Source organism: Puma concolor, chromosome A1, assembly GCF_028749965.1.
Source record: "Puma concolor isolate L17-30 chromosome A1, mPumCon1.1.hap2, whole genome shotgun sequence".
NCBI classification, from domain to species: domain Eukaryota; kingdom Metazoa; phylum Chordata; class Mammalia; order Carnivora; family Felidae; genus Puma; species Puma concolor.
Genome location: NC_141667.1, coordinates 139,424,973 through 139,449,166, shown reverse-complemented (window position 1 = coordinate 139,449,166; position 24,194 = coordinate 139,424,973). Strand labels below are relative to the sequence as shown.

The following is a 24,194-nucleotide window of genomic DNA, read 5'->3' as shown; positions in this document are numbered from 1 at the left end:
AGGCTCTGGGCTGATGGCTCAGAGCCTGGAGCCTGTTTCCGATTCTGTGTCTCCCTCTCTCTCTGCTCCTCCCCCGTTCATGCTCTGTCTCTCTCTGTCCCAAAAATAAATAAACGTTGAAAAAAAAAAATTAAAAAAAAAAATAAATAAAAAAAAAATAAATAAATAAAAAAAATAAATAAAAACCAAAAACACAAAGTGACTCGACGGGGAGTACCGAGTGCTTGCCGACCCTGTGCCGGAACAACAGTAACAGACTGCTCGGGATCTCCAAGAGACATCGGATTATGACTTTTATTTGTTAAGTGACAGAGCCAGAGGACGGCTTTACAGAAGGCGAAGTGAACCACACACCAGATGAGAAAAGTCCTTTTGTTTCTTTAAATCTGAGGCCCCCTCTAGTGTCTGAAAACAGTCACACGCATCACACAAAGCAGGTGAAGGCACAGTCACAATATTTTACCAGAGACCTTCCGAAATAACAACACTCCTGTTCCATTCGTGGGGCGTGAGTTAAAGAGAGAAAGGTTTAACCATAATTAATATTTCCGATTCCTGCTGTGATTCACCTAGTCCGTATTCTCTCAGAAATTTCTTTCTCTGTTTTTTACTGCTGGGTTGTTTTTAGAAGATGAATACTTTGTTATTAAGGAAACAAAATGAAACCTATAATGTGTGTTGGGGCTTTGCTCTTCAAAAAAATACACCTCCTTGAAAACAATGGAAAATTATTTTCATGTTTCCCAACAGCCTGTTCTGCTTTTATGGAAGTTCTCGGTAAATGTTACCTATTTCCTGAAGTACACTTAAATTTATTGTATTTGGGCATCAGGAAATTTTAAACAGCATGTATCTTAAGACTCACATAATCTGTGGATCTGCTAACCAGCCTTTTCGGTACCCTGTAAAAGGAGGTAGAAAGTGTTGCTCTGAGGACAGATGTTGGCCACGAAGAAGACGTTGTATAGGAATTCTCAGAAGCTTCTATAGACAGGGCACTACATAAATCCAATGACTTCATCTCGTGTACTTTAAAAAGACTGATTAAGATTAGGGGGAGTAAAAAATAGCCATTTTTCACTCCTCCTTTCTCAGCACGGGCCTTTGTGTCTGTTTGCCTGTTACATTAGAGGGTTTGGGTTAACAACGAGCATCAGTGTTACTGGAAGATAAAAAAAATCCCTCTTTTCAAGAAAAGAAAACAATACAATCTTGAGCAGGAGATGGGCAGAGAAGACCTTTTAAAGCTAGTACTGTCATCTTCCTGCAAGATAATAGCACACGGAAAATTTGGAAATTCAATACTTGCTGAAACAAGTTTGCTCTGTATGAATTTTATTTACACAAATGACTGTTTTTGTCATTCAGTGTGTGTTATGGCTTCTCTGCATCGATCCTGTTTTCTGTTGTCAAACCTGTCCTTGGCAAATAGTTACAAGTTAAAAACACAGGCCATCTAACATGAGTTAAATAAAATTGGAGAGATCTCTATATTCAAATGAATAGGACACGGCTTTTTTAAAGTGCAACATAGACTCTTTTGGCTCAACATGAAAAATTAGGTAACTGGAAACTACCATAGTCATTTCTCTAAGAACAAATCTCATGAAAAGCTGTTCTGAAAGTTAGCCATGAAATCATAAATTATGGGAAATAATGAAAAGTCATTTAAAGTGAGTGTATAAAATGCAATGACAAAACCAGGGTGGGAGAGATAGCATAAGGTAAATAAAATCAAATAAATACTGTACAATAACATACAAAATTCTCCTTGTAAAAAATTGAAAATAGGTTTTTAAAACATCCATTTTCTCTTCTTTTGAGAGTTTGACAACGAAATTAAAATTTAAGCCTGGAGTCTCTGTAAAGATTTTCCAAATGTTATTAATTACTGGCATTGTGTTTTGCCAAAACCTCTCTGATCTGTCGGTCTAGTTCGCTTATTATTCGATCCTCGTGATTATACACACCCGTCCGCATCAAAGTATCCCTTTCTTCTATGAGTCGAGTCAAATAATCATCCAAACCTTCTTCCAATGGGTTGCCACGTGGGCTGTCCATTTTTCCACTTGCAATCTCTCTGGAATCCTGGTACTGTTTTTGTTCTTGTTGCCTTAACCTGAGAAGTCAAGAACCAATACCACTCTAGCAGGCAGCAAATACCATGTTGGGTTCTGATTTTTTTGTTAACAACCCCGTTTTAAAAAATGACTTAATGGTAAATTATGTCTGTAGTAGGATTTTCAGGAAGACGACAAAAACCAGCATTCGACTTGGCTAGCCAGAGTAAGCATACTCTTCAAAGACAGTTTTGAAAACAATATTTGTTTTTCTAATAATGAAATACATAAAAACTGTAGACGTTCTGGAAATGTGCAAAAAAAGAAAATGAAATCATTATGATCTTCCTTTAGATAACCCATCCAAGTAATAATTTTCTATGAAAAAGTCATGTGTATTTTAAATATTTTTCTAAAACATTGACGATAGTATACAGGCAAAGCTGTCTATGATTTTTTTTCACTTCCTAATATGACAAAAGTTTTCTTACATCTCTAAGGGTGCTTCTACAGGGCTCCCCAACACTCCATCATTTGGATGTACCGTTACTTAATCATCCTTTATTGCTGATATTTAGGTTGTGGTTAAACCTTTGTTGTTGTTTTGAACAGAATATCCTTCTCCATTCATTCCACAAATGTACCAAACAGTACTAGGTTTTGGGGATACTACAGTGAATCATGAAGAAAACTTTCCATTATGGAGCTGAGGTCACTGAGCATTTGTAGAAAGTGAAACTGTACGGATGTGAATGCCTGGTTCAGAGGGCATGTACATTTGAAGACTCTGTTTGCCAAGTCTTCACATTATGTTTGTGATGCCTCATCCAGGAGACAGAGAATGGAGCAGGTATCAGACTGGAATCGGGGTACTTCCGATGGAATACTGTTAACCACACTGCCTTGTAAATGTCATATACTTAGTATACTTACTATGTGATAGTGATACCAAGTTTGGACAAGGCATATGTTTTGTTTTAATTGAGAATATACCATTAAGAGAGAACCTCATATTCCTCTAGCAAGTAGCTATAAAAATGTTTTCATCTGCAACTACTCCTAAATTTTGTTGTTATAAATAAGAAGGATGAAGCAGTTAAGTCTGAGCCCCGGCTTCTGCATGGTCTCTAGAGTAACCATGCCAATGAGAACCAAATCCACTTGTGAAGTGACAGAGTTGGGGAGATGCAGTGAGGAGAGTCCTGGTCTCACAGACAAGGAGGACTGAGCCCCGAGAAAGGGTGCAGGACTCTTGACAGCATACACTTTGGTCTGTTCAAAGTGTATGAACAAGATTCCCCACAAACGAACAAGAAACTGAAGTCTACAGTCCAAGAAGGATACCAAACATCTCCATCTGTTGTGAGAGAAGAAGCCTAAGTAGTGAAAGCACTGTGGTTTGGGACAGGGGTGGAAATCAAATGGTTAATGGAAAAATGGTACAAATTAGAGCAATTCGTATGGATGCCGCCCCTGTTGTGATTTTTATAGTTCTCTTGGAGAAAGGGGTCCTCTGTGCAAACTAATGACATATGACATCAAACTATGTATTAGAAACTCCAGCCATTTTCATGTTCATCTGTTTATGCATGAAAGATAAATGGAATTTTTATACAAGTGATAGATTATCCCTACTGCATCTTGACTAAAATGCAAATCACCCATCAGGCTCACAGTAGATCTTTAGAACCTTATAGCTGAAAAAGTCCATAAAGTTGTCAAAGGACACTCTACATCCCTGACAAACACTGTGTCTGGCCTCCACCTGCACGTTTCTATCACTAGGAACCTACTGCTCTGTACAACTGCTCTGTTAGAGTTCTTTCTTACAAAGAACTTAGTGTCCAGGCTTCTCCTTTCCAACAGCTGGCTATGATTCTGCTCAGGAAGGGCACCGACTTCTCTTTAGCTCGGTAGCCCTCCAGCTACTTGAAGACAGCTGTCTAATACTCTGCCCTAGAGTTCTCAAGTTCAATATCCCTCACTCTCCTAACCACCTTTTAGGTCACATTCCATCGGAAGCCCTCAAGGTAGGTGACTGACTTGAAAACGTGTTGCACGTGGGTAAGAACACCCCAGGTGTGGTTTTACCAGTGCTGAGTAACTGAACACGTCTCTCCATGTCCCTAACTGCAGTGGCACTTTGACAGCCAAGTCACACGGTTACTAGTGGCCACTCAAATCCTCCCCGGCTTCCTCACATCAACCGTTTTATTATGTCCTGCCCATCACTTAAGAGGTTTTTCTTATAAGGACTCTGCTTTTGTTTCTAATCTACTTATTGGTTTAAGTTCTCTCTAAATCCTAATTTCTTGAGATTAATAATCTTAATATCTTATTAATAAGATTTAATTTTGCATGACCTACAAATTTGATACCAAATGGCTATCTTCAGCCAACAGAATCGTGCTTAGTAAGTAGCAGAGGCTTAATATAGAGTGGCCTAGAACCAAAACATGCACTAGCTGCATATGGCAGCAAAAAGCTGGAAGGCGAGGATCATGTTACTTACTAATTTGTAACATCTTCCACGTTTACAATACAGTGACCACCAAATATGTGATTAAAAACGAAAATCCGAAAATGGAGCCTGCAGCATGGCACGACAGACCTTAACCTTTTCCAACTGATATTTATGTATAAATATCTAAGTGTAGTTGTTTAATTCAGCTCTGAACCCACCTAATAGTGACTGCATCTGTCAAATGTATGTGCTGTGGACCGAATTTTGTGTCCCTCAAAGTTAATGTGCTGAAGCTCTCATCCTTAATGTGATGGTATTTGGAGAAAGGGTCTTCGGGAGATGAGTAGGTTTAGATGAGAGCATAAGGGTGGGGATCTCATGCTGGGATTCCTGCTCATAGCAGAAAAGACACTAGAGACAGTGGGAGGACACAGTGTGACGCAGCTATGTACAAGCCAGAGAGTCCTCACCACAAACTCAACATGCTGGTCCCCTGATCTGGAACTTTGAGCCTCTAGCACTGTGAGAAAGAAATTTCTGTTGTTGAAGCCACCCAGTGTACAGATGGCAGCCCAAGCTAAGACGGTTTGCTATGCTGAAATGAAAATACTAGTAGCTTGATCAACTAACTTAAAAAGTCTTCCCCCAAAGTCCGTAATTTGTTCTTATGCTGCTTTCTAATGATGGCTTTTCTGACATGCACTACTGCTGAAATCGTAACTCAGATGAACATGACATTCCAGAGAAGTCCAGTGGTGAACAGTAATTAAAAACACAGCCACAGAATCACATGTGAACCCTGCTGGCTCCATGATTTACTAGCTATGTGACCTTGGAAAGGGTACTTAAATCTCTAATCAGCAGGTTCCTCGTCTGTAAACGGGGATGATATCTTCTTCACAAAGCTGCTTTCAAGATTAAAAAAAAAAAAAAATTAGCCAAGAAAGCATTTATAAAAGCTCCTGGCCTGTAGTAAGGGCTCAATAAGTAAGGGCAATTTTATTATTTATATTAATAATACAACTAGATTTGAAGTGTCTTACTTTTATGTTATTAAAAATTCGGTGTAATCAATTACCTTGAAATAGTAGCGAGAATCCTACAGCAGTCACACAAAAATAAAATTTAAAGGATTAACGCGATGAATAGGAACAAAAAAGCTACATACACCTACATTTATGGCAAAAAATAGCATAATGGTCCTTAGTGTAGATTTTCTATTTTGCTAGTCCACTACATTTTTCTTAAAGCTCTGACATTGTACTTTCCTTGGACCAATAGCCAATTAAAGGTTTTCCTACTGGAACTTGCATTGGTGTCTGGAAAAAAAGGGAATTTTTTGGTTATTATACCTGTTTAATTCATTCCTTATATCCAACAATTCTTGTCTCTCCGTCTTGACTGTATCCTTTTCCTCAGCAGCCAGGTAACGTAGTCTCATCTGTTCCAATTCTTCTTGCTGTTTTTTAAGACGAGCCATTTGACTTTCTTGTTCCCGCTCGAAAGAAAAAAACAAGCCAGTACTCTTATGTTAGGAATAAATGTATCTCATAGGACTGTGACTTGTGTTCATAATCCTGTTAGATGATACCCATGATATAGCCATGCTCTCCAATTGTATGAGTCACCTACTATCTGGGAAGGCCCAGGCTCTCTTGAAAGCTCTCACTCATCTTCTTGTTATAAGCCATAATCATTCATGGCCCAATCAGTGAATTGAGGTTAGATAACCACCATAAGATAACAGAAGATGAAGGAAAGAAAGAGTCTGCTGTCAACATAATGATGTGCCCCACGGAGCAGTGGTAAAAGCATCTAAGAAATAGTTTAATTAAACAAAGAAGTACCCTGAAAAATTGAACTGTCTCTGCACTGGTCACTAATTCTCCTTCAAGCTCAGGTAACAAATAATATGCCTTTCTACTCTTCTCCAAGATCACACAAAAATCTCTGCAGCTAGGATATAAAATTTCTTTAGAATGAATGTCTAACCTTCCACAGAATGGATATCCCATGGTTTACTTAACCACTCTCTCAGGAACAGGCACTTCTGATATCATAAGCACTGCTTCAGTAAAACACCCTATCGTCTAACAGAGATGGTTCATGGTCCTTTCTACATATGTTTTGAGGGACAGGTCCTTTTCTTTGGGGTCAGAACCACCAATGGGGAGAACTGTATCAATAGGTATGTCTTTTTTTAACATAAACTTTTTCTGAATAACAATAAACTGCCAAATGACGAGTGGACATTGTGGTAAAATTTTGCAAAGCAAACTCCTCCGTGCAGATTGAGAAACAGAAATTTAAGAGAACCCCAGAAATGCCTCTGTGGCTTCTGCCCAGCCATTAACCACTCATCCTTTCCTCAAGGTAATTACTACCCTAACTTCTAACACCACAAATTACTTTTGACTGCTTTGAACTTCATGTACATGGAATTGTATATATTTATGTTTGGCTATCTTGAGTTAAAACGGTTTGCACATTCATTTGTATTTGGTATAGCTGATGTCTGCCATTCCTATATACTATTACACAGTCTATTCATTCCACCGTCAAGGGACGTTTGGGTTGGTTTGTAATTTCGTTCTATAAAACTGATGCGAACATTATGTATGCCTTTCTACTGGGTATAGGATTCAACCAGAAGGATACGAAAATTTCAGTATTACTAAGTATTGTCAAATAGCTTTCAAAGTAGTTGGAACTAATTTGTACTTGCCTGTGAGTTTTCCAGGGCTCCATATTCTTATCAGCACTTAGTAATTTCTTTTTTTATTTAAACCATTCTGATAGGTTACATGGTGGTATCTCACTGTGATTTCATTTTGCTTTTTTTTTTCAAAGACTAATGAGGTTGAACATGGTATAATATTTGTAACGGCGTTCTTTCTTTTTGTGAATTTCCTGTTCAGCCATTTGGCACATTGCTCTACTTGGCTATACATTTCCCCTTATTGATATATTCATAGTTCCTTATATATACTGAGTAAGTCTTCTGTCAATTATTTAAATATTGCAAATATTTTCCACTAGTTTTATTTTTTCTTGCCTTTTCATTCCTTTTAGTGGTGTTTTTGACTTAATTTTGACAGAGTCCACATCTGGTCTCATCTTTTTTGGCTGGTGCCTTCTTTGTCCAACTTAAGTAAATTTTTGCCTGCCTCAATCTTGAAGAGACTCTTTATGAAGATGCTCTCTTATACCATCCTGAAGGTTCATTCAGATCACTAATTCATGTACATATATATGTAATTCATGTACTGGTTTTGAGGATGTGTGAGATCAAGTTTATTTTCTCCCCCTCCCCTACCCCCATATAGAGCTTCAACTGATGTGGGAACATTTACTAAAAAAAATTGCATCTCCCATGGTTTGGCAGTAACAACACTGATATACCACCTGTGTCCATGTATGTAATATATGTATGGGTTTGTTTATGGAATCTCTCACCTGATCTATTTCTTTGCCTTTGCATTCAGTTATATTGCTTTGATGCTGTAACTTTGAAAATAATAACTCTTGAAAAGTGATAGTATAAGTCTTCCACCTCTGGCTGTCCTTCAGAATTCTCTTAGCTATTCGGGACTCTGACATTTTTATATAAATCTCTGTTGCTAAAGCTGGAAAAAAGAAAGGCTCCTGGGATCTGCTTACGAGTGTGCTTAATCTACACATCACTTTGGCCAAAAGCATTATATTTACAATACTGATTCTTCAATCAGGGAACAGTTTACCTCTCCATTTAGGTCTTAATTTCATTTAATATTTTATACTTCTCTACAGATGAAGGGTAAGAACTGTCTTAGAATATGCTCCTAGGTATTTCTTGATTTTAGATGTTATAGTAAATGGCAGTTTTTAAATTCTCATTTTCTAATTGGCCCTAGTGTAATTAAAATTGGTAATTATGTACTGAGTTCATTTCAGCAAACTTGCTAAACTCACTTATTAGCTCTAGTGTGTCACCTGTAGATACTTTTTGGTTTTCTAAATATAATAGTATCATCTACAAATAATAGTTTTATCTTCTCCTTTCCAACTGATACCCCTTTGTATGTTTTACTCGTTTATTTTCTGAAGGTGTTAACCAACCAACTTTACCTTTATTTAATAAATAAACTCAGTTCAGATGCTTATACACTGTTTATCAATGTTCCTGAGACTGGATGTCCAATTGATTTTGCTCTTATAGTATCTTTGTCAGGTTTGGAGATCAAGATTATGCTAGTCTTGTTTTTAAAAAGAGGAATATTCTGCCTTCCTTCTTTCTAAAACAGTTTAAGTTTAGCATTAGTTCTAAAACTTTTACTGAAATTCACATGTGAAGCCATCTGGGTCTAGAGTGTTTGTGTGAAAGTTTTTCATTACAGACTCAATTTCCCTAATAGCTATCCAAAGAATATTTTGTTTCTTCTTATGTCAGTTTTGGAAGTTCTGTATCTAAAGTTCACAAAAAAATTTTAATATCATTCTCCTATCTTTTTAAATGACTGTGGGATCAGAATTCCTGTGTCCTTTTTTTTAATTCTTGATAATTCTCTTTTTGTCCTTGAACACTCCATGGAGGAGGTCTTTTCAAAGAACTTTTTGCTTTGTTGACTGTGTTATATGCACATTTCCTCCCTATTTCATTAATTTTTACTTATCCCTTCCTTCTAGTTGCCTTAATTTCTTATTCTTTTACTATTTGAAAGGGATATTTTGAAAAAAAAAATTTTTTTTTGCTTATTTTTTAAGTGCACTCAAGGTTATGAAATTTCCCACTAAGCACAGCTTGAATTAAATCTCATGCCTTGAGGGGGCACCTAGATGGCTCAACTGGCTGAGCATCTGACTCTTTTCTTTAATTAATTAATTAATTTTTAAATTTACATCCAAGGTAGTTAGCATATAGTGCAACAATGATTTCAGGAGTAGATTCCTTAACGCCCCTTACCCATTTAGCCCATCCCCCAACCCCCCTAGCAACCCTCTATTTGTTCTCCATATTTAAGAGTTTATGTTTTGTCCCCCTTCCTGTTTTTATATTATTTTTGCTTCCCTTCCTTTATGTTCATCTGTTCTTTGTCTTAAAGTAATATGAGTGAAGTCATATGATATTTGTCTTTCTCTGACTAATTTCACTTAGCATAATACCCTCAGTTCCATCCACGTAATTGCAAATGGCAAGATTTCATTCTTTTTGATTGCCGAGTAATACTCCATTGTATGTATATTTACCACATCTTCTTTATCCATTCATCCATCGATGGACATTTGGGCTCTTTCCATACTTTGGCTATTGTTGATAGTGCTGCTATAAACATTGGGGTGCTTGTTTCCCTTCAAAACAGCATACCTGTATCCCTTGGATAAATACCTAGTAGTGCAATTGCTGGGTTGTAGGGTAGTTTTATTTTTAATTTTTTGAGGAACCTCCATACTGTTTTCCAGAGTGTCTGCAGCAGTTTGCATTCCCACCAATAGTGCAAAAGAGATCCTCTTTCTCTGCATCCTCGCCAACATCTGTTGTTGCCTGGGTTGTCAATGTCAGCCATTTTGACAGGTGTAAGGTGGTATCTCATTGTGGTTTGGATTTGTATTTTCCTGATGATGAGTGATGTTGAGCGTTTTTTCATGTGTCTGCTAACCATCTGGATGTCTTCTTTGGAGAAGTGTCTATTCATGTCTTTTGCCCATTTCTTCACTGGATTGCTTTTTTGGGTGTTGAGTTTGATGTGTTCTTTATAGGTCTTGGATACTAACCCTTTATCGGACAGGTCGTTTGCAAGTATCTTCTCCCATTCTGTCGGTTGGCCTTCAGTTTGCTGATTGTTTCCTTTGCTGTGCAGAAAGCCTTTAATTTTGATGAAGTCCCAATAGTTCATTTTTGCTTTTGTTTCCCTTGCCTCCAAAGACATGTTGAGTAAGACTATGCTGTGGCCCAGGCCAAGGTCAAAGAGGTTTTTACCTGCTTTCGCCTCTATGATTTTGATGGCTTCCTGTCTTACATTCAGGTCTTTCATCCATTTTGAGTTTATTTTTGTGTGTGGTGTAAGAAAGAGACTGTCTTTATTCTATTGGATATTCTTTACGGTTTTGTCACAGATTAGTTTGCCATACTTTTGTGGGTCCATTTCTGGGTTCTCTATTCTGTTCCATTGATCCTAGTGTCTGGTTTTGTGCCAATACCATACTGTCTTGACAATTACAGCTTTGTAATAAAGCTTGAAGTCCGGGATTGAGATTGCCTCTGGTTTTGGTTTTCTTTTTCAAGATTGCTTTGACAGCTCAGAATCTTTTCTGGTTCTATACAAATTTTAGGATTGTTCTAGCTCTGTGAAGAATGCTGGTGTTATTTTGATAGGAACTGCAATGAATATGTGGATTGCTTTGGGGAGTATCAACATTTTAACAATGTTTGTTTTTCCTATGCAGAAGCATGGAGTATTTTCCTTTTTGTGTGTGTCATCTTCAATTTCTTTCATAAGCTTTCTATAGTTTTCAGTGTATAGATTTTTCACCTCTTTGGTTAGATTTATTCCTAGGTATTTTATGGTTTTTGGTGCAATTGTAAATGGGATTGATTCCTTGATTTCTCTTTTTGCTGCTTCATCGTTGGTGTATAGGAATGCAGTCGATTTCTGGGCATTGATTTTATATCCTGCGACTTTGCTGAATTCATGGATCAGTTCTAGTAGTTTTTGGTAGAATCGTTTGGGTTTTCCATTTAGAGTAATATGTCACCTGTGACAAGTGAAAGTCTGACGTCCTCCTGGCTGATTTGGATGCCTTTTATTCCTTTGTGCTGACTGTTGAGGCTGACTTCCAATACTATGTTGAATAACAGTGGTAAAAGTGGACATCCCTCTTCCTAGGTTAGGTCTAACTTGAGGGGGAAAACTCTGTTTATCCCCATTGAGGATGGTATTAATGGCCTTTCATATATAGCTTTTATTCTTGAGATATGATCCTTCTATCCCTACTTTCTTAAGGGTTTTTACCAAGGGTTTTTTATTATGTTGTATTTTGTCAAGTGCTTTCTCTGCATCTGTTGAGAGAATCATGTGGTTCCTGTCCTTTCTTTTATTGATGTATCACATTGATTGGCTTGCAGATTTCGAACCAACCCTACATCCCAGGTATAAATCCCACTTGGTCATGGTGGATAATTTTTTAAAATTTATTGTTGGGTCTAGTTGGCTAGTATCTTGTTGAGGATTTTTGCATCCACGTTCATCAGAATTGTAGTTCTCCTTTTTAGTGGAGTCTTTGTCTGGTTTTGGAACCAAGGTAATGCTGGCTTCATAGAATGAGTCTAGAAGTTTTCCTTCCAATTCCGTTTTTTGGAACAGCTTCAAGAGAATAGGTAGGTGTTAACTCTTCCTTAAATGTTTGGTAGAATTCCCCTGGAAAGCTATTCGGCCCTGAATTCTTGTTTTTTTGGGAGATTTTTGATTACTAATTCGATTTCTTCACTGGTTATGGGTCTGTTCAAATTTTCTATTTCTTCCTGTTTCAGTTTTGGAAGTTTATCTGTTTCTAGGAATTTGTCCATTTCTTCCAGGTTGCCCATTTTATTGGCATATAATTGCTCATAATTTTCTCTTATTGTTGTTTGTGTTTCTGCTGTGTTGGTTATGACCTCTCCTCTTTTGTTGTTGATTTTATTTATTTTGGCCCTTTCCTTTTTCTTTTTGATCAAACTGGCTTTGGTTTATCAGTTTTCTTAATTTTTCCAAAGAACCAGCTCCTGGTTTCATTGATCTGTTCTACTGATTTGTTTTGTTTTTCTTTCTTCTTTTTTTTTTTTTTTTGGTTACGAGAGCATTGATTTCCTCTCTAATCTTTATTATTTCCTGTCTTCCTCTTCTACCTTCTTTCCAGCTGCTTTCTGGAGGGAGGGCGGGTTCTTTCCCATATTCTCCCCCTGCCTCTGTCCTCTCTCCACAAGCAAAAACAGCTCCCTGCCTTCCACAGCTTCTCTCTCCCCCAGTTCACTTCTCTGTGCCGTGTACCTGGTGCATTCTGTGGTTCAGGTTGTGCAGATTGTTGTGTTAATTCTCAAATCAGTTTTCCCGATGTGCAAGATGGTTTAGTGCAGATCTGGCTGCATTTCAGGGACGGGAGACACAAAAAAACCTCCATGCTCTTTCACCATCTTGACCCCTCTCTGAGCATCTGACTCTTGATTTCAGCTCAGGTCATGATCCCAAGGTCATGGGATAGAGCCCTGCATCAGGCTCCATGCTGAGCAGGGAGAATGGTTAGGATTCCATCTCTCGCTCTCTCGCTCTCTCTCTCCCTCTGCCCCTCTCCCCTGCTCTTGTGTGCTCTCTCTCAAAGAAAAAGAAAAAAAAAAAGTATCTCATGTCTTGATAAGCTATATTTTCATTATTTTTTGGTTCAAAATATTTTCTAAATTCACTTGTCTCCAGTTGAGCTATGGGTAATTAGAAGCATACTACTTAATTTTCAATCATTTGAGGATATTCATTATCTTTTCATTAATTTCTAGCTTAATCTCACTCTGGACAGAACATATTCTAAATTACAATCTTCTGAAATTTATTGAGAATGGTTTGACCTAGCACATGAGCAATTTGGCTAAATATTCCATGTATACTAGAAAACGTGTATTTTGGACTTTTCTGCTAAAATATTCTGTATACCAAGGGTTGTGTTGTCTAAATGTTCTAAATATTTACCAATTCTCTTGTTTGCTCTATCAGTTCCCAGGAGAGTTGTGGTAAAAATCTACCATTATTATGCATTTGTTTATTTTTCATTTAGTTCTATAGGTTTTTGCTTTACCTAAATTTGTGGCTGTTGTCAGGTGCATACACATGTGGAATTGCTGTCATCTTCCAGGTGAACTGACCTTTTAAGATCATGAACATTCTATCTACGGTAATGGCTTTTGCCCCAAAATCTGCTTTGCCTGATAAAAGCATTGCTAGATAGGCTTTCCTGTGATGAGTCTTAATATAATATGTATTTCTCCCTCTTTTAAACTTATCCATTGTATATCCTTACATTTAAGCTATATGCCTTATGAGTGGTATACTGTTCTTTAGTTTTTCATGCAATACTGGTCTCTAATGACAGTATTTAGTCCATTTATATTTCAAGTCATTGGTGATACATTGGGTTGCAATCTTTACATGTTGGTATTTTGTACTTGTTCTATCTCTTTGGGGTTATTCTCTCTCTCTCTCTCTCTCTCTCTCTCTTTTTTTGTTTAGGTTAGTCTAATCCTTTGTCATTCCATTTCCCCTTCTCTATCAGCTTCTCATTCATTTTTACTCTTCATTTACAAATAATAACACAAATCAGTCCTTTGACAACTTCAAATAATGGAACATACTTTGAGCATTTTAACTCTATCCGTCTCTTCTTTTCTACTCTTGTTCTTCTGTTTTTGTCAAGAATTTTAATTCTATCTATATTTTAAAACCAACAAATATTTTGAGTGTTGCTTTCTACAATCCGTATTTATATTTTAGTCAGACATTTATTTCCATTGCTCTTTATTCTCCTGTTTTCATTTGGGATCATTTTCCTTCTGAAGAACACCTTGAATTATTTTCTCTTACTTTAGGTTTGCCATGACAAAGTCTTCTAGTTTTTGTCGCTCTGAAAAGTCTTCTGTCACTGTCATTTATGAAGAACATTTTCAGTGGGAAGAGAACCTTAAGTTGGCAGTTCTGTTCTTGCAATACTTTAAGCATGTTATCCTGCGGCTGGAAAGTCATCTGTCAGTCTTATTGCTGCTCCTATGAAAGCTATATCTCCCTCTAGCCCCATCTTCTTAAGGGTTTCTTTGCTTTTTGGCAACTCCGCTACCATGAACCTAGGTATGGTATACTTGCTATTTATTCCTAGAGTTCATAAACACTCTTGAATCTATGAATTGCTATCTTTTTCACTTTTAGAGAATTCTCATGTAGTATCTCTTCAAATCCTGCTTTCTCTCCCATTCTTTTTCTGAGGGGTTGCTAGAGGCTTCAGGTTTGTCTCCCCCAATACATATAGGTTTCCCTGCTTTCTGAAAGTTGGAAGTAAGCCGTTTGACAGTTAGAAAAAGCTACATTAGTATCGATTTTTGCTAAATCAAGGAGGATTTTGGCTATTCTGAAAACCATTACCATGCAAATGTAGGTCTTCTGTAAGAGCAAAGTGGCCTAAGGCCAACTGTGGGTAAGCTGGGGATGCTCTTTGCTTTGCATCATTTCTGCTTAAGAGAGGTTTCACAGGAACGCTCTACTTTTGGATAGCTGGGGAAATGTGTGTTATGAAACCTAATCCCCATTTTGAACTGTTAGGGGATGGGGCCTTTGGGAGGTGATTAGGACATGAAGGTAAGCCCTCCTAAATGGGACTGCTGTCCCTGGAAAAGAGGCCCAGCAGAGCTCCCTGACTCCTCTTCCACGAGGACTTGACAAAAAGGTGGCCTTTTATGAACTGGTGACCGTGCCTACACCCTGATCTTGGCCTTCCAGCCTCCAGAAGTGCGAGAAACCAATTTCTGTGGTTTGTTAGTAAGTCTGTGATATTTTGTTATGGGAGCCCAAAGAGACGAAGACAGGGTCCGTAGTTACACACAAATGGTAGTCAATCTCATATCCTCTATCTCAGGGGTCACTCATGTTGTTTGCTATTTTTTCCATCCTCTTTTTTCCCCTCTGTTTCAGCTTAGATGCTTTTTACTGACTTGACTTCACACATCTTTGGTTCTGCTGCATCGAATCTGCTGTTAACTCATCTTTTACATTCTTACATTTCACTTAAAATATTTCTCAGTTCCACAATTTCTACATTATTCAAAATACTCTAATTCTTCATTTCATTTCTCCATCATATCACCTTTGTTCTAGAACACAGTAATAGCAGTTATTTCAAACTTGGCATCTGGTGACTCTAAAATCTGGATTACCTGTTGACTTCTATTGAGCAAAGGGCATTAACAGGCATTCCTTAGTGAAGAAAGACAAGTGGTTGATATGCAAAAGAAAAGCTGCTCCAAGTAAGTCATCAGGGATAGGAAAACTGAAGCCACAAAGTGACACTATTTCAAACCCACCAAACTGGAAAAAATTAACACATGTGATAATAGCCAAGTGTTGGACATCATATGAAGAATAACAGTTACACACCACTCTTGGGAACTCAAGAGTCGTACAAGCACTTTGGAAAGTAATTTTGCCCTATTTAGCAAAGCATTAGAAAGCAGCGACCCCTATTACCAGAAACTCTACTTTTTGATATAAATACTAAAGAAACTCGGACAAATTCAAAACTTTTCAGTGCTGTCTTGTTCTAAGTTAAAGGAAAAAGCCATTGAAAAAGGACTGGGTAAAATGTGCTATGTTCATCTGTTTGTTTTATAAAGCAATAAAAATGAACTATAGCTGCTTGCCTCAACATAGCTAAATCTCAAAACCAATTTTGAGTCATACAAGGCGGACAAGAGAATGATTCAAAGGCAATGAGTCCATCTACATAAAGTTTAAAACCACACAAACGTAAAGAAAAGCAAAGGGAGAATAAATACCAAATTTAGGCAAGTAGTTACCTCTGGAGAGGATGCAGTTGAGCAAAGGCACAGAAGGCTTCCAGAACACTGATAATGTGCTCTGGTTCTTAAAATAGAAGTGGGGGGGGAGGGGGGCGGGTAGGGTGCATAACCATCTTCTTTTTCTTTGCCTCTTTGGACTGTTAGGATCTATTTCTTTTAAAAAGCAACTATTAAGAAAGAAAGGAAAAGAAAGCTCGGCAAAAACAGACCCAGTTGTTACCTCTGGCTGGTGATTTTTATTTTCTGTGTTATGCAGTGCTGCAAAGTTTGTCTTTGTTTACAATAAGCAAGCATAATTACAAGCAGAAAAAAATAATAAAAGCCAATTAGGTTAGGTTACTTTGTAAAATTGTAATTTTATAAGACTTGAAACACCCTAGTTCTAAAACACAGAAGACAAGCCTTTAAATGCCTTGAATTTTTCATCACATATATGGCATTAATACTGATCACACACGCACACACAAAAATTAGAGGTTACAGAAAGAAATCCTCTCTGCTGCCAGGTGCTCTGGGTTAAAGACTCCTCAATCAAGTGAGTATAATCTTTATTTTGCCTGAGCTGCCTATAAATCCAGAGAGGAGATGTAAACATGCATACACTAGACTAAACAGCGGCTAAAAAGTGGCCACTACTTACTCTCCCGCTCACACATACCATGTAAGTCTGTGGGAAAAACTTACAACTAAACTAAGGAACTCAAGTCAAGTTTTCTGAAAATAACCCAGAGCTGACAAGTCAGTAGGAGGGCCTGGATGGTTTCAAGACACAGTTTTTAACCAAGACTTGGACCTCCAACTGTTTTCTTAAACAAAGATTTACATCCCATCCTTGGCTAAATTACTTATAAATTAATCAAATTAATTACCCTGAGTGGATAAGCAGGAGACTGGACAAGATAGTGCTGATGTCAGCCAATGAAGCCTGTGTTGTTTTAACTAAATATATCAGAGCTTAGTTTTAAACAGATCTACTGTGCACAAATATGGTAAGGGACCCACATCCTACCCAAAATCTTAGTTCTGTTTCCTGTCTTGGGAACAAGCGGACCTAGTTTCAATTTATCTCACATAATGAAAATGTTAAATTTTCTACACGAACAAATTCATACCTCTTAAGGATTTATTTTTCAAAAGGAGTAGCTTTTATTCAACCTACACAATTGTTTTCTAAGGTGATGAGAAATATTTTTAAACAAACATTTTTTAGAAAAAAAATTAAAGTGACAATCTTGAGTGTTTGTCAAACAATGAAACCTTTGGTTTAAAAATATTTCTGTAGTATATCTTCATGGAGACTGGGGGTGGGGGGCGGAAACAACTAAATTTCCCCTTAGATGTCTCACCATCAGAATTCTTTCAGATCTGTGCTACACATTGTACCAAAGATATCAAATCCAGAATGTCTGGATGTCATTTCCTTGTTTTCTAAGTTAGGACCCATTTATGTTTATTTGTTTGTTTGTTTGTTTTTTACAGCTGTTACTTCCCCAAGTTAGCAAAGAACAACAACAACAAATTTACAGCTTGGAAACACAGACTTTTGGGAATCAGACGATTTTTTTTTCCCTAAATCATTAGAAGAGTATGTTTTGTTTTTTTTTTTTTTTAATTCACAAATTGACTGTACTGGGTCACCTTTGAGTAATGGAAATCTGTTTAAACATTCTTTTGGCAATAGGCACCCAGCATTAGATCTTATTTCCAAGCTTTACCAGCTGGGTTTTGTCATTAACATTTATTAACAATCTAAGATATGGCTTTCCCCATCTAATCCGTACTACACAAATGTTTTGTATGGCCCTCCAGAGGATTTTGCTGTGACAAATTACTGGCAGAGATTATAGCCCCGTGGCTATTCACCAGAGGCAATGTAAAATTAACATGGTACTAATCCAATTTAAACAAGAAGTTGCACAAACAATCCTCTGAACAAAAGCAGATAGAGGATTCCAATTTTATATTCAAACACAATAAATGTGTTTTTAATAAAAAGTTCTAGAAAAATATGGTACTTTCACACATATGAATTGTGCCTATTTGATGAAGCTATTAATTTTAACCCTATAAGAACAGTTAGTGGCAGAGCACAATTTGGGATGGTCATGGCAAAGGCTTATATTTGCTCTTCAAGTACCAAACCTCCAATGTCGTCTGTGGAAGATCAGTGATTCCTAGTGACCTAAAGGTTGTTTACAGTGTTGTTTCCAAAGCAGAAAGTTAGTGGGATAAGGAAGAGAATTAGTCTCGAGGAAGATTACTGCACTCAAAGAATGAGGCTCTTTTCTTGAAGAAATAGTTTAGAGTTGAATTCTAAATTTAACGCCGTTTTCTTAATACATAAAGTAACTCACGGGGAAGCATCTGACTTTCGTGATAGCCTCTCCTACTAGAAACAAACAGCAAAATTATCTGCCCATGCTTTTTAGGCAAGGGGGTAGAAAATACATAGGACAAAAGGGGGTAAATGTAAAAGAATGGATGAAATGGGAAGATTCAGAAGGTAACAAAAGGGTACAGGAAGGAGACATTTCAGTCATTAACGATTACTCCTCTCTCCAAAGGAAATGCCCTCCTCAACGCTCACACTTTTCCACCTTTTCATTACTGGTTCTGGTAATGCCCCATGATTCATTCCCTTAGTCTCTGAGCCTTCACTGTGTAACTTCTTTAATGGCAGGCACCATTTTCCACTTCTTCCCCATCTCCTCTCCGTACTTTGGCATCCTGACTGGAGCTTCTTCTCGCTCGAGGTCACTTCAATTCTCATTATGAGAGCTGGTCTAACAGTCACTGATGCCATTTTCCTTGCTGGGGTGTGCCAAACCATGACTTGTGCCTGGATACTGTGTCAGAAATCCCTAAAACCTTCCAGGGCTCACTTTCTTCTCCTCGAAATCCTTTCATTATTTGGCTTCCATGGAATAACCTGATACCAGCATAAAGGGGAAAGAGCCGGGACCCCAGTCCAGTGGCTCCAATCCTTGCTCTCTCACTCGTGACCTGTGCGATCTGGTGCACCTTCCTTAACTTCCCTAAGTCTCCGTTTCTTTCATCTAGAAAATCGAAATTCAGTTACCAGCTCTACTGCGATCTTGGTTAGGATGAAATGTCAAGGTGTGAGGGGCCTGAAATCATGACCGCCCTCTTGCTCTCCGCCCATTGGTTCCATCATCAGCTCTCAGGCCTCCTCTGCAAACCTAAGAATGCTCAGTTTTATCTACCACAGCTTACATTCTCACATCTGCAAGAAGCCCAATCATCCTCCCAATACCAGCTGCATATTTATGAATGCTTGCTGAATTTCTTTTGGCGAAAGTCAAGATGTCCACATTTGCAAGTCCTTTCTCCTCCTTGTATTACTACCGTTATTTCCATACTGGAAAACTTGCTTTGCAGACACTGAGGCTTCAGCCTTTGGCATCATCTTCAACTTTCTACTTTGCATTACAATCAGGTAAAAACGGGGCTATATCAATCTACCAAAACCATGTTTTGGGGGTTTCTTCCCCAGGAATCTGTGTGTCACGTTCCCACTTAAGTTCCAGTCCTGGTTACCTGAAACTACCTCTAAAATTGACCCTCCTCTCTTGTCCAAGTAGAGTCTCTGCTTTCCACCTTCCTGCATGTTTGCTATACTCATTTTGTTGGTTACATTTATAGCATTTCCCTCCCTGCTTTCTTAAATCACAACCAGCTCACCAGAGGTCTATCTCAAATACTCCTCTTCCACAGTGTCCTACTTAAGTGCTATTAAATAGATGTACTCTCCCCTCCTGCCTCCTCAGGATGGTTCTTGTCACGGCTCTCACTCTTAAATATAAATGTTACATTTATAATTTTCTTCCCTCTTAATAAATTGCAAGCTCTCTGAGGGAAAGACTTAAGTTTTACATACACCAATAAATCTAGGGCAATACTGTGAATACAGGAGGCCCTCAGTACACGCATCTGTCCTTGATCCTGTGAACATTTATAAAATACTTTCACTTCGTGTAATATTCTGTTATGCTTACAATCTCAACTCTTCGACAAGCTACATTAAGGCAAACTGTACTGTTTATTCTCCTGAGGTCTTGTACATACCTCTCTTTGAGAGCAGTAGGTGTTTAGTACAATACCACAGAGATGTTTAATAGCATTCGCTGGTCATGGAGAGGGAGAAAAAAATACAATTATGAAAAACCTATGTGCCCAATTTCACTCCGAATAAACTGATTAAAGAAAGGCAAAAGTTTGAAGGGTTAGGTCAAGTAGATTAGATTCTAAAGAAAAACCTTGCTCACATTTAATTGATCTTAATCATTTGAGCAAATTTCACTGCAAAATAAGATTAATTTCTCCTGAGGCTTATGGCATTTGTTATTTAGTAGTAGGAAGAAGAAGAAAAAAGAAGTCTAAGAAGAGTTCAGGAAACCACTATCACTTTTAAATTCTTGTAAAATTGTGCAGAAATTGTGATTCCTTTTCTTAACTGAATAAATGACTAGGTCTTCTAGGACTAACATTTGAAATCAGCTGTTCAGCTGGAGGACATGTTAAATTTTTTCAGTTATTCTGAAATTTCTCTTCTGAAAGTTACTTTCAATGGAAAGAAATTATTACTAAGACAAAAAAAAATGGCTGTTTTATAAGTGAAAGTGAAAGAAATCATTCCTAATTTCTTCTGGGGAGGACAACAGTTGCCAATTTGAAAAAAAAAAAAAAAAAAAAAAAAAAAGGACCTAGGAGTTAATTTTTTTTATTAAGAAAACAATCTTTTAATAATCTCGAAAATAGCCCTGCAGATCCAAATGTCCACATATGAACGTAATAGCTATTGCCAAATAGGCAAACTTTTAAAGAATCAAGGGGAAAAAGACATAAAAAGAAGAATCCATCATCAGCTATAAACTACATACCTGTTTAAGTCTGGCAAGTTCTTTCAAAGCTCGTCCCCACTGCTGCTTGTAATGTAGTTTAGACTTAGTTGCAGATTCCAACTTCCTTTCAAGTTCAACCTAACAGTGATTAAAATCGTATCAAGTGAAACACTATACCACTGTGTACAATCACTGAAAGATAATATATACAAAGAGTCTGGCTTAAGAAAAGAGTTTATACAGTGTAACATACGACATCATCTAAAACTGTTATATAATTTACTATAAATATTATGGCACATGAACATTTTCTTGTTTAAAATATAGTCGTATTTTTACTGCCTAACAGCCTATACTGAAAGGAACGGAATCAGTCTTAACCTCCAGACAGTTACTATAAATGTATTAAAACGTGTATAGAGTGCAAAACATTCATTTTTTACAAAAAGCAGTCCTTACTGTTAGCATTCCAATTTAGCTGGCACTCGACATCTCAGAAACCTAGTTCTTCCTTCTGGGGGCCTATCGTGAGATGGAACTTGGTCTTACAACCCCGAGAGCTAGTAGAGATACTCTTATAACTCTATTGCCGCAAAACTCGGAGAGTGCTGAGAGCAGGGAGATCTTTTATCAGAAAGCAGTTTACTGAGAAAGAGGACAAAGGGGAAAATATTTTAAGAATGTTAAAATAAACCTGAGAGTAGGAAAAATAATGCTCCTCATAACACTAACTTTGATTTTCTATTTTTCCTCAAACATATAAAGAAAAACATGAAAGTGATTCCATTAAAAAAATGGTTATTTATACTTGCAGCAGGCAATCTGTTGTGCATGAACCGAAGCCAACTTGGCGATGTTCTGGAATGTACGTTCTCAGTGTTTCAAACCAAATACCAAACAAATTCATGAAGCCAACAGACAGTTTTACTATTTAAGTGATAATGTAATAATCTGCCTGAATTACAGCACAATACTGTGACTCTAAACTGGTCTAAGTTTTTTATATCAAGTCTAGTTTTTCCCATACACACAACTCTTCATGTTTTGCAGGAACATCAAACCAAAGGCACAGTCCCAAAATTCAAACTTCAGAAAACGTGTATGAAAACAAAAGGAAAGGAAAAGCAGATTGCCAAATTCCCTTCACAAAAGACCAGAATATTCTCTGCAGTAATATATGAACTCATGGAGTCACGGTCTTTTCTGCTTTATAAATCCCTGGTGCTTGAATTTAAAGGTGTTGACATTTCACAACTAGACTTCCATGTCTTAAGTTGAATAAATACTCTGAGATTATCAAAGGTGACCTCTTCTACTTGTGCCCCAAAGATTTATACATATTACTTGGTAATTTAACAGTAGGGCATAAGTCAGAGGAATAGCAAAAATCGTTTTATATTGCTGGGATAAAAAGGTAGTATTTAATTATAAAAGTGATCATGTCCCTGGGTCTTGGAGGAGGTCTGGTAGCCTAGACTGGCCCAAGGATGAGGGTTAGGAAGGGATAACCCCAGAGGGATCAAGTATATCCCATGGACTGACTCAATAGAAAAGGCTGGATAGGTTTTATCAGTTTTGCCAGGATTATCAAAATCACATTTGCATATTCACAGTTAAATTAAAAAAAACACGTAGTTTGCAAATTTCAGATTCAAACCCCACTTTTCTAATGCATTCCTATGACCTAATCAGTGATTCCTAACCTTTCTTCTTTTTTTTTTTTTTTTTTAAGAATACAAGTGCCTCTGTGATTCTAAGGAAACACAGGGGACCCAGTTCCCAGAAACATGCACACGACTAAAGATTTGAGAGAACTCCAGGGCATTCAAAGACCTTGAGTTGAAACCTCTCCTCTTGAGTAGATCTAAGGCTTGGGCAAGCTTTTCACTTACCTCATGAACCAAGTTACAGATTTCTCATGTGAAAACTCACCTCAGGACCCAGAGTCCATTCAGAGGCCAGTGCACGCAGAAAGCACAAACCCGTGTTCACTCGTTCTCTGCCTCCCTGTTTCTAGGCCCACAAGCCTCATTCTCTGCTCAGTGGATGGCACGGTCTTTGTCTCTGATGCCCTATTCCCCACTGTCACAAGGAACTACAGAGACTTCTCCCTGGCAGAACTTGGCCGTTTTATTCTTCCATGTTGCTCCTGCCCTTTCCTTAGGCCACGTTCATATCTTCTCCAGTCTCCTCAGCCTCCACACTTTTCTGTCTCCAAATCCCGCAAACCACTGTCAGGTCAATTTACTCTCAAAGATGCTGCTGCTACTTGCCTGCAGGCTTGAACCTACACTCCTCTGCCTGTTTTAAGGTGTTCCAGAATCGAACTTCTGTCCTACTTGCTGCACCTATTTCCTTGGTGTTCCTCAACAAAAAACCCTCTACTCCAGCCCGTAGGTTGGTGTCCTGGTTCACCCCCCATCACCCAATTAACTTCCTACGCCTGTCACTTTCTTCTCTGCTTACTTAAAACTACTATTTTCTCAACTGCAAAGAGTTTCTTTTTTTTTTTTTTTAATTTTTTTTTTCAACGTTTTTATTTATTTATGGGACAGACAGAGACAGAGCATGAACGGGGGAGGGGCAGAGAGACAGGGAGACACAGAATCGGAAACAGGCTCCAGGCTCCGAGCCATCAGCCCAGAGCCTGACGCGGGGCTCGAACTCACGGACCATGAGATCGTGACCTGGCTGAAGTCGGATGCTTAACCGACTGCGCCACCCAGGCGCCCCTTGCAAAGAGTTTCTATCACATTCCATGGTACTTGATCACACACAGTCACTTCAGGCTCCTTGAGGCATCTCTCCAATTTTATTACAAACTCTTTAAAAGTGAGGTCCCGGAAGGATCGTGTACTTTTTCTCCTCTTTTTTCTCTCATCTTTCCCTTTGCCTTAAGACAGGGGTGGACGCATGGTAGCTACCAAATAATCATAAATACATACATTTTGGCATTTATCTTCAACTTCAGTCTGCCCTACTATATTAATGTTTTCCATATTTCATTTATTTAAAAACCTAATTATTTTTAAGCCATCTAAGAGACACTCCTAGTTAAAAGCAAATCATAAACTATTCTTGACTTTTTAATAAAAGGAATGAAGAATTACATCTGGTAAAACTGTATCTTATTTTACACCATTTTAGTGAAAATTGAAGTATTTCTGTTAAACTGAAGAGAATAGGTAATCAGCAAATGCTCTCTATTTCACATAACCAGTTATACAATGAATAAGATACTTTTT

The 24,194-nt window shown here is 37.8% G+C and overlaps 1 protein-coding gene across 1 annotated transcript in view; it reads right to left on the bottom strand.

The window, feature by feature from the left end:
- Positions 1-280: 280 nt before the first annotated feature.
- Positions 281-24,194, bottom strand: part of CEP120 (centrosomal protein 120) — a 74,981-nt gene continuing 51,067 nt past the window's right edge. Inside the window, exons 19-21 of the mRNA XM_025924532.2 lie at positions 20,989-21,087; positions 5,877-6,022; positions 281-2,119 (exon numbers count right to left, since the gene is read on the bottom strand). Coding sequence (XP_025780317.1) covers positions 1,885-2,119; positions 5,877-6,022; positions 20,989-21,087 — 480 coding nt within the window. The 3' untranslated portion in view covers positions 281-1,884. The remainder of the gene's footprint in view (positions 2,120-5,876; positions 6,023-20,988; positions 21,088-24,194) is intronic.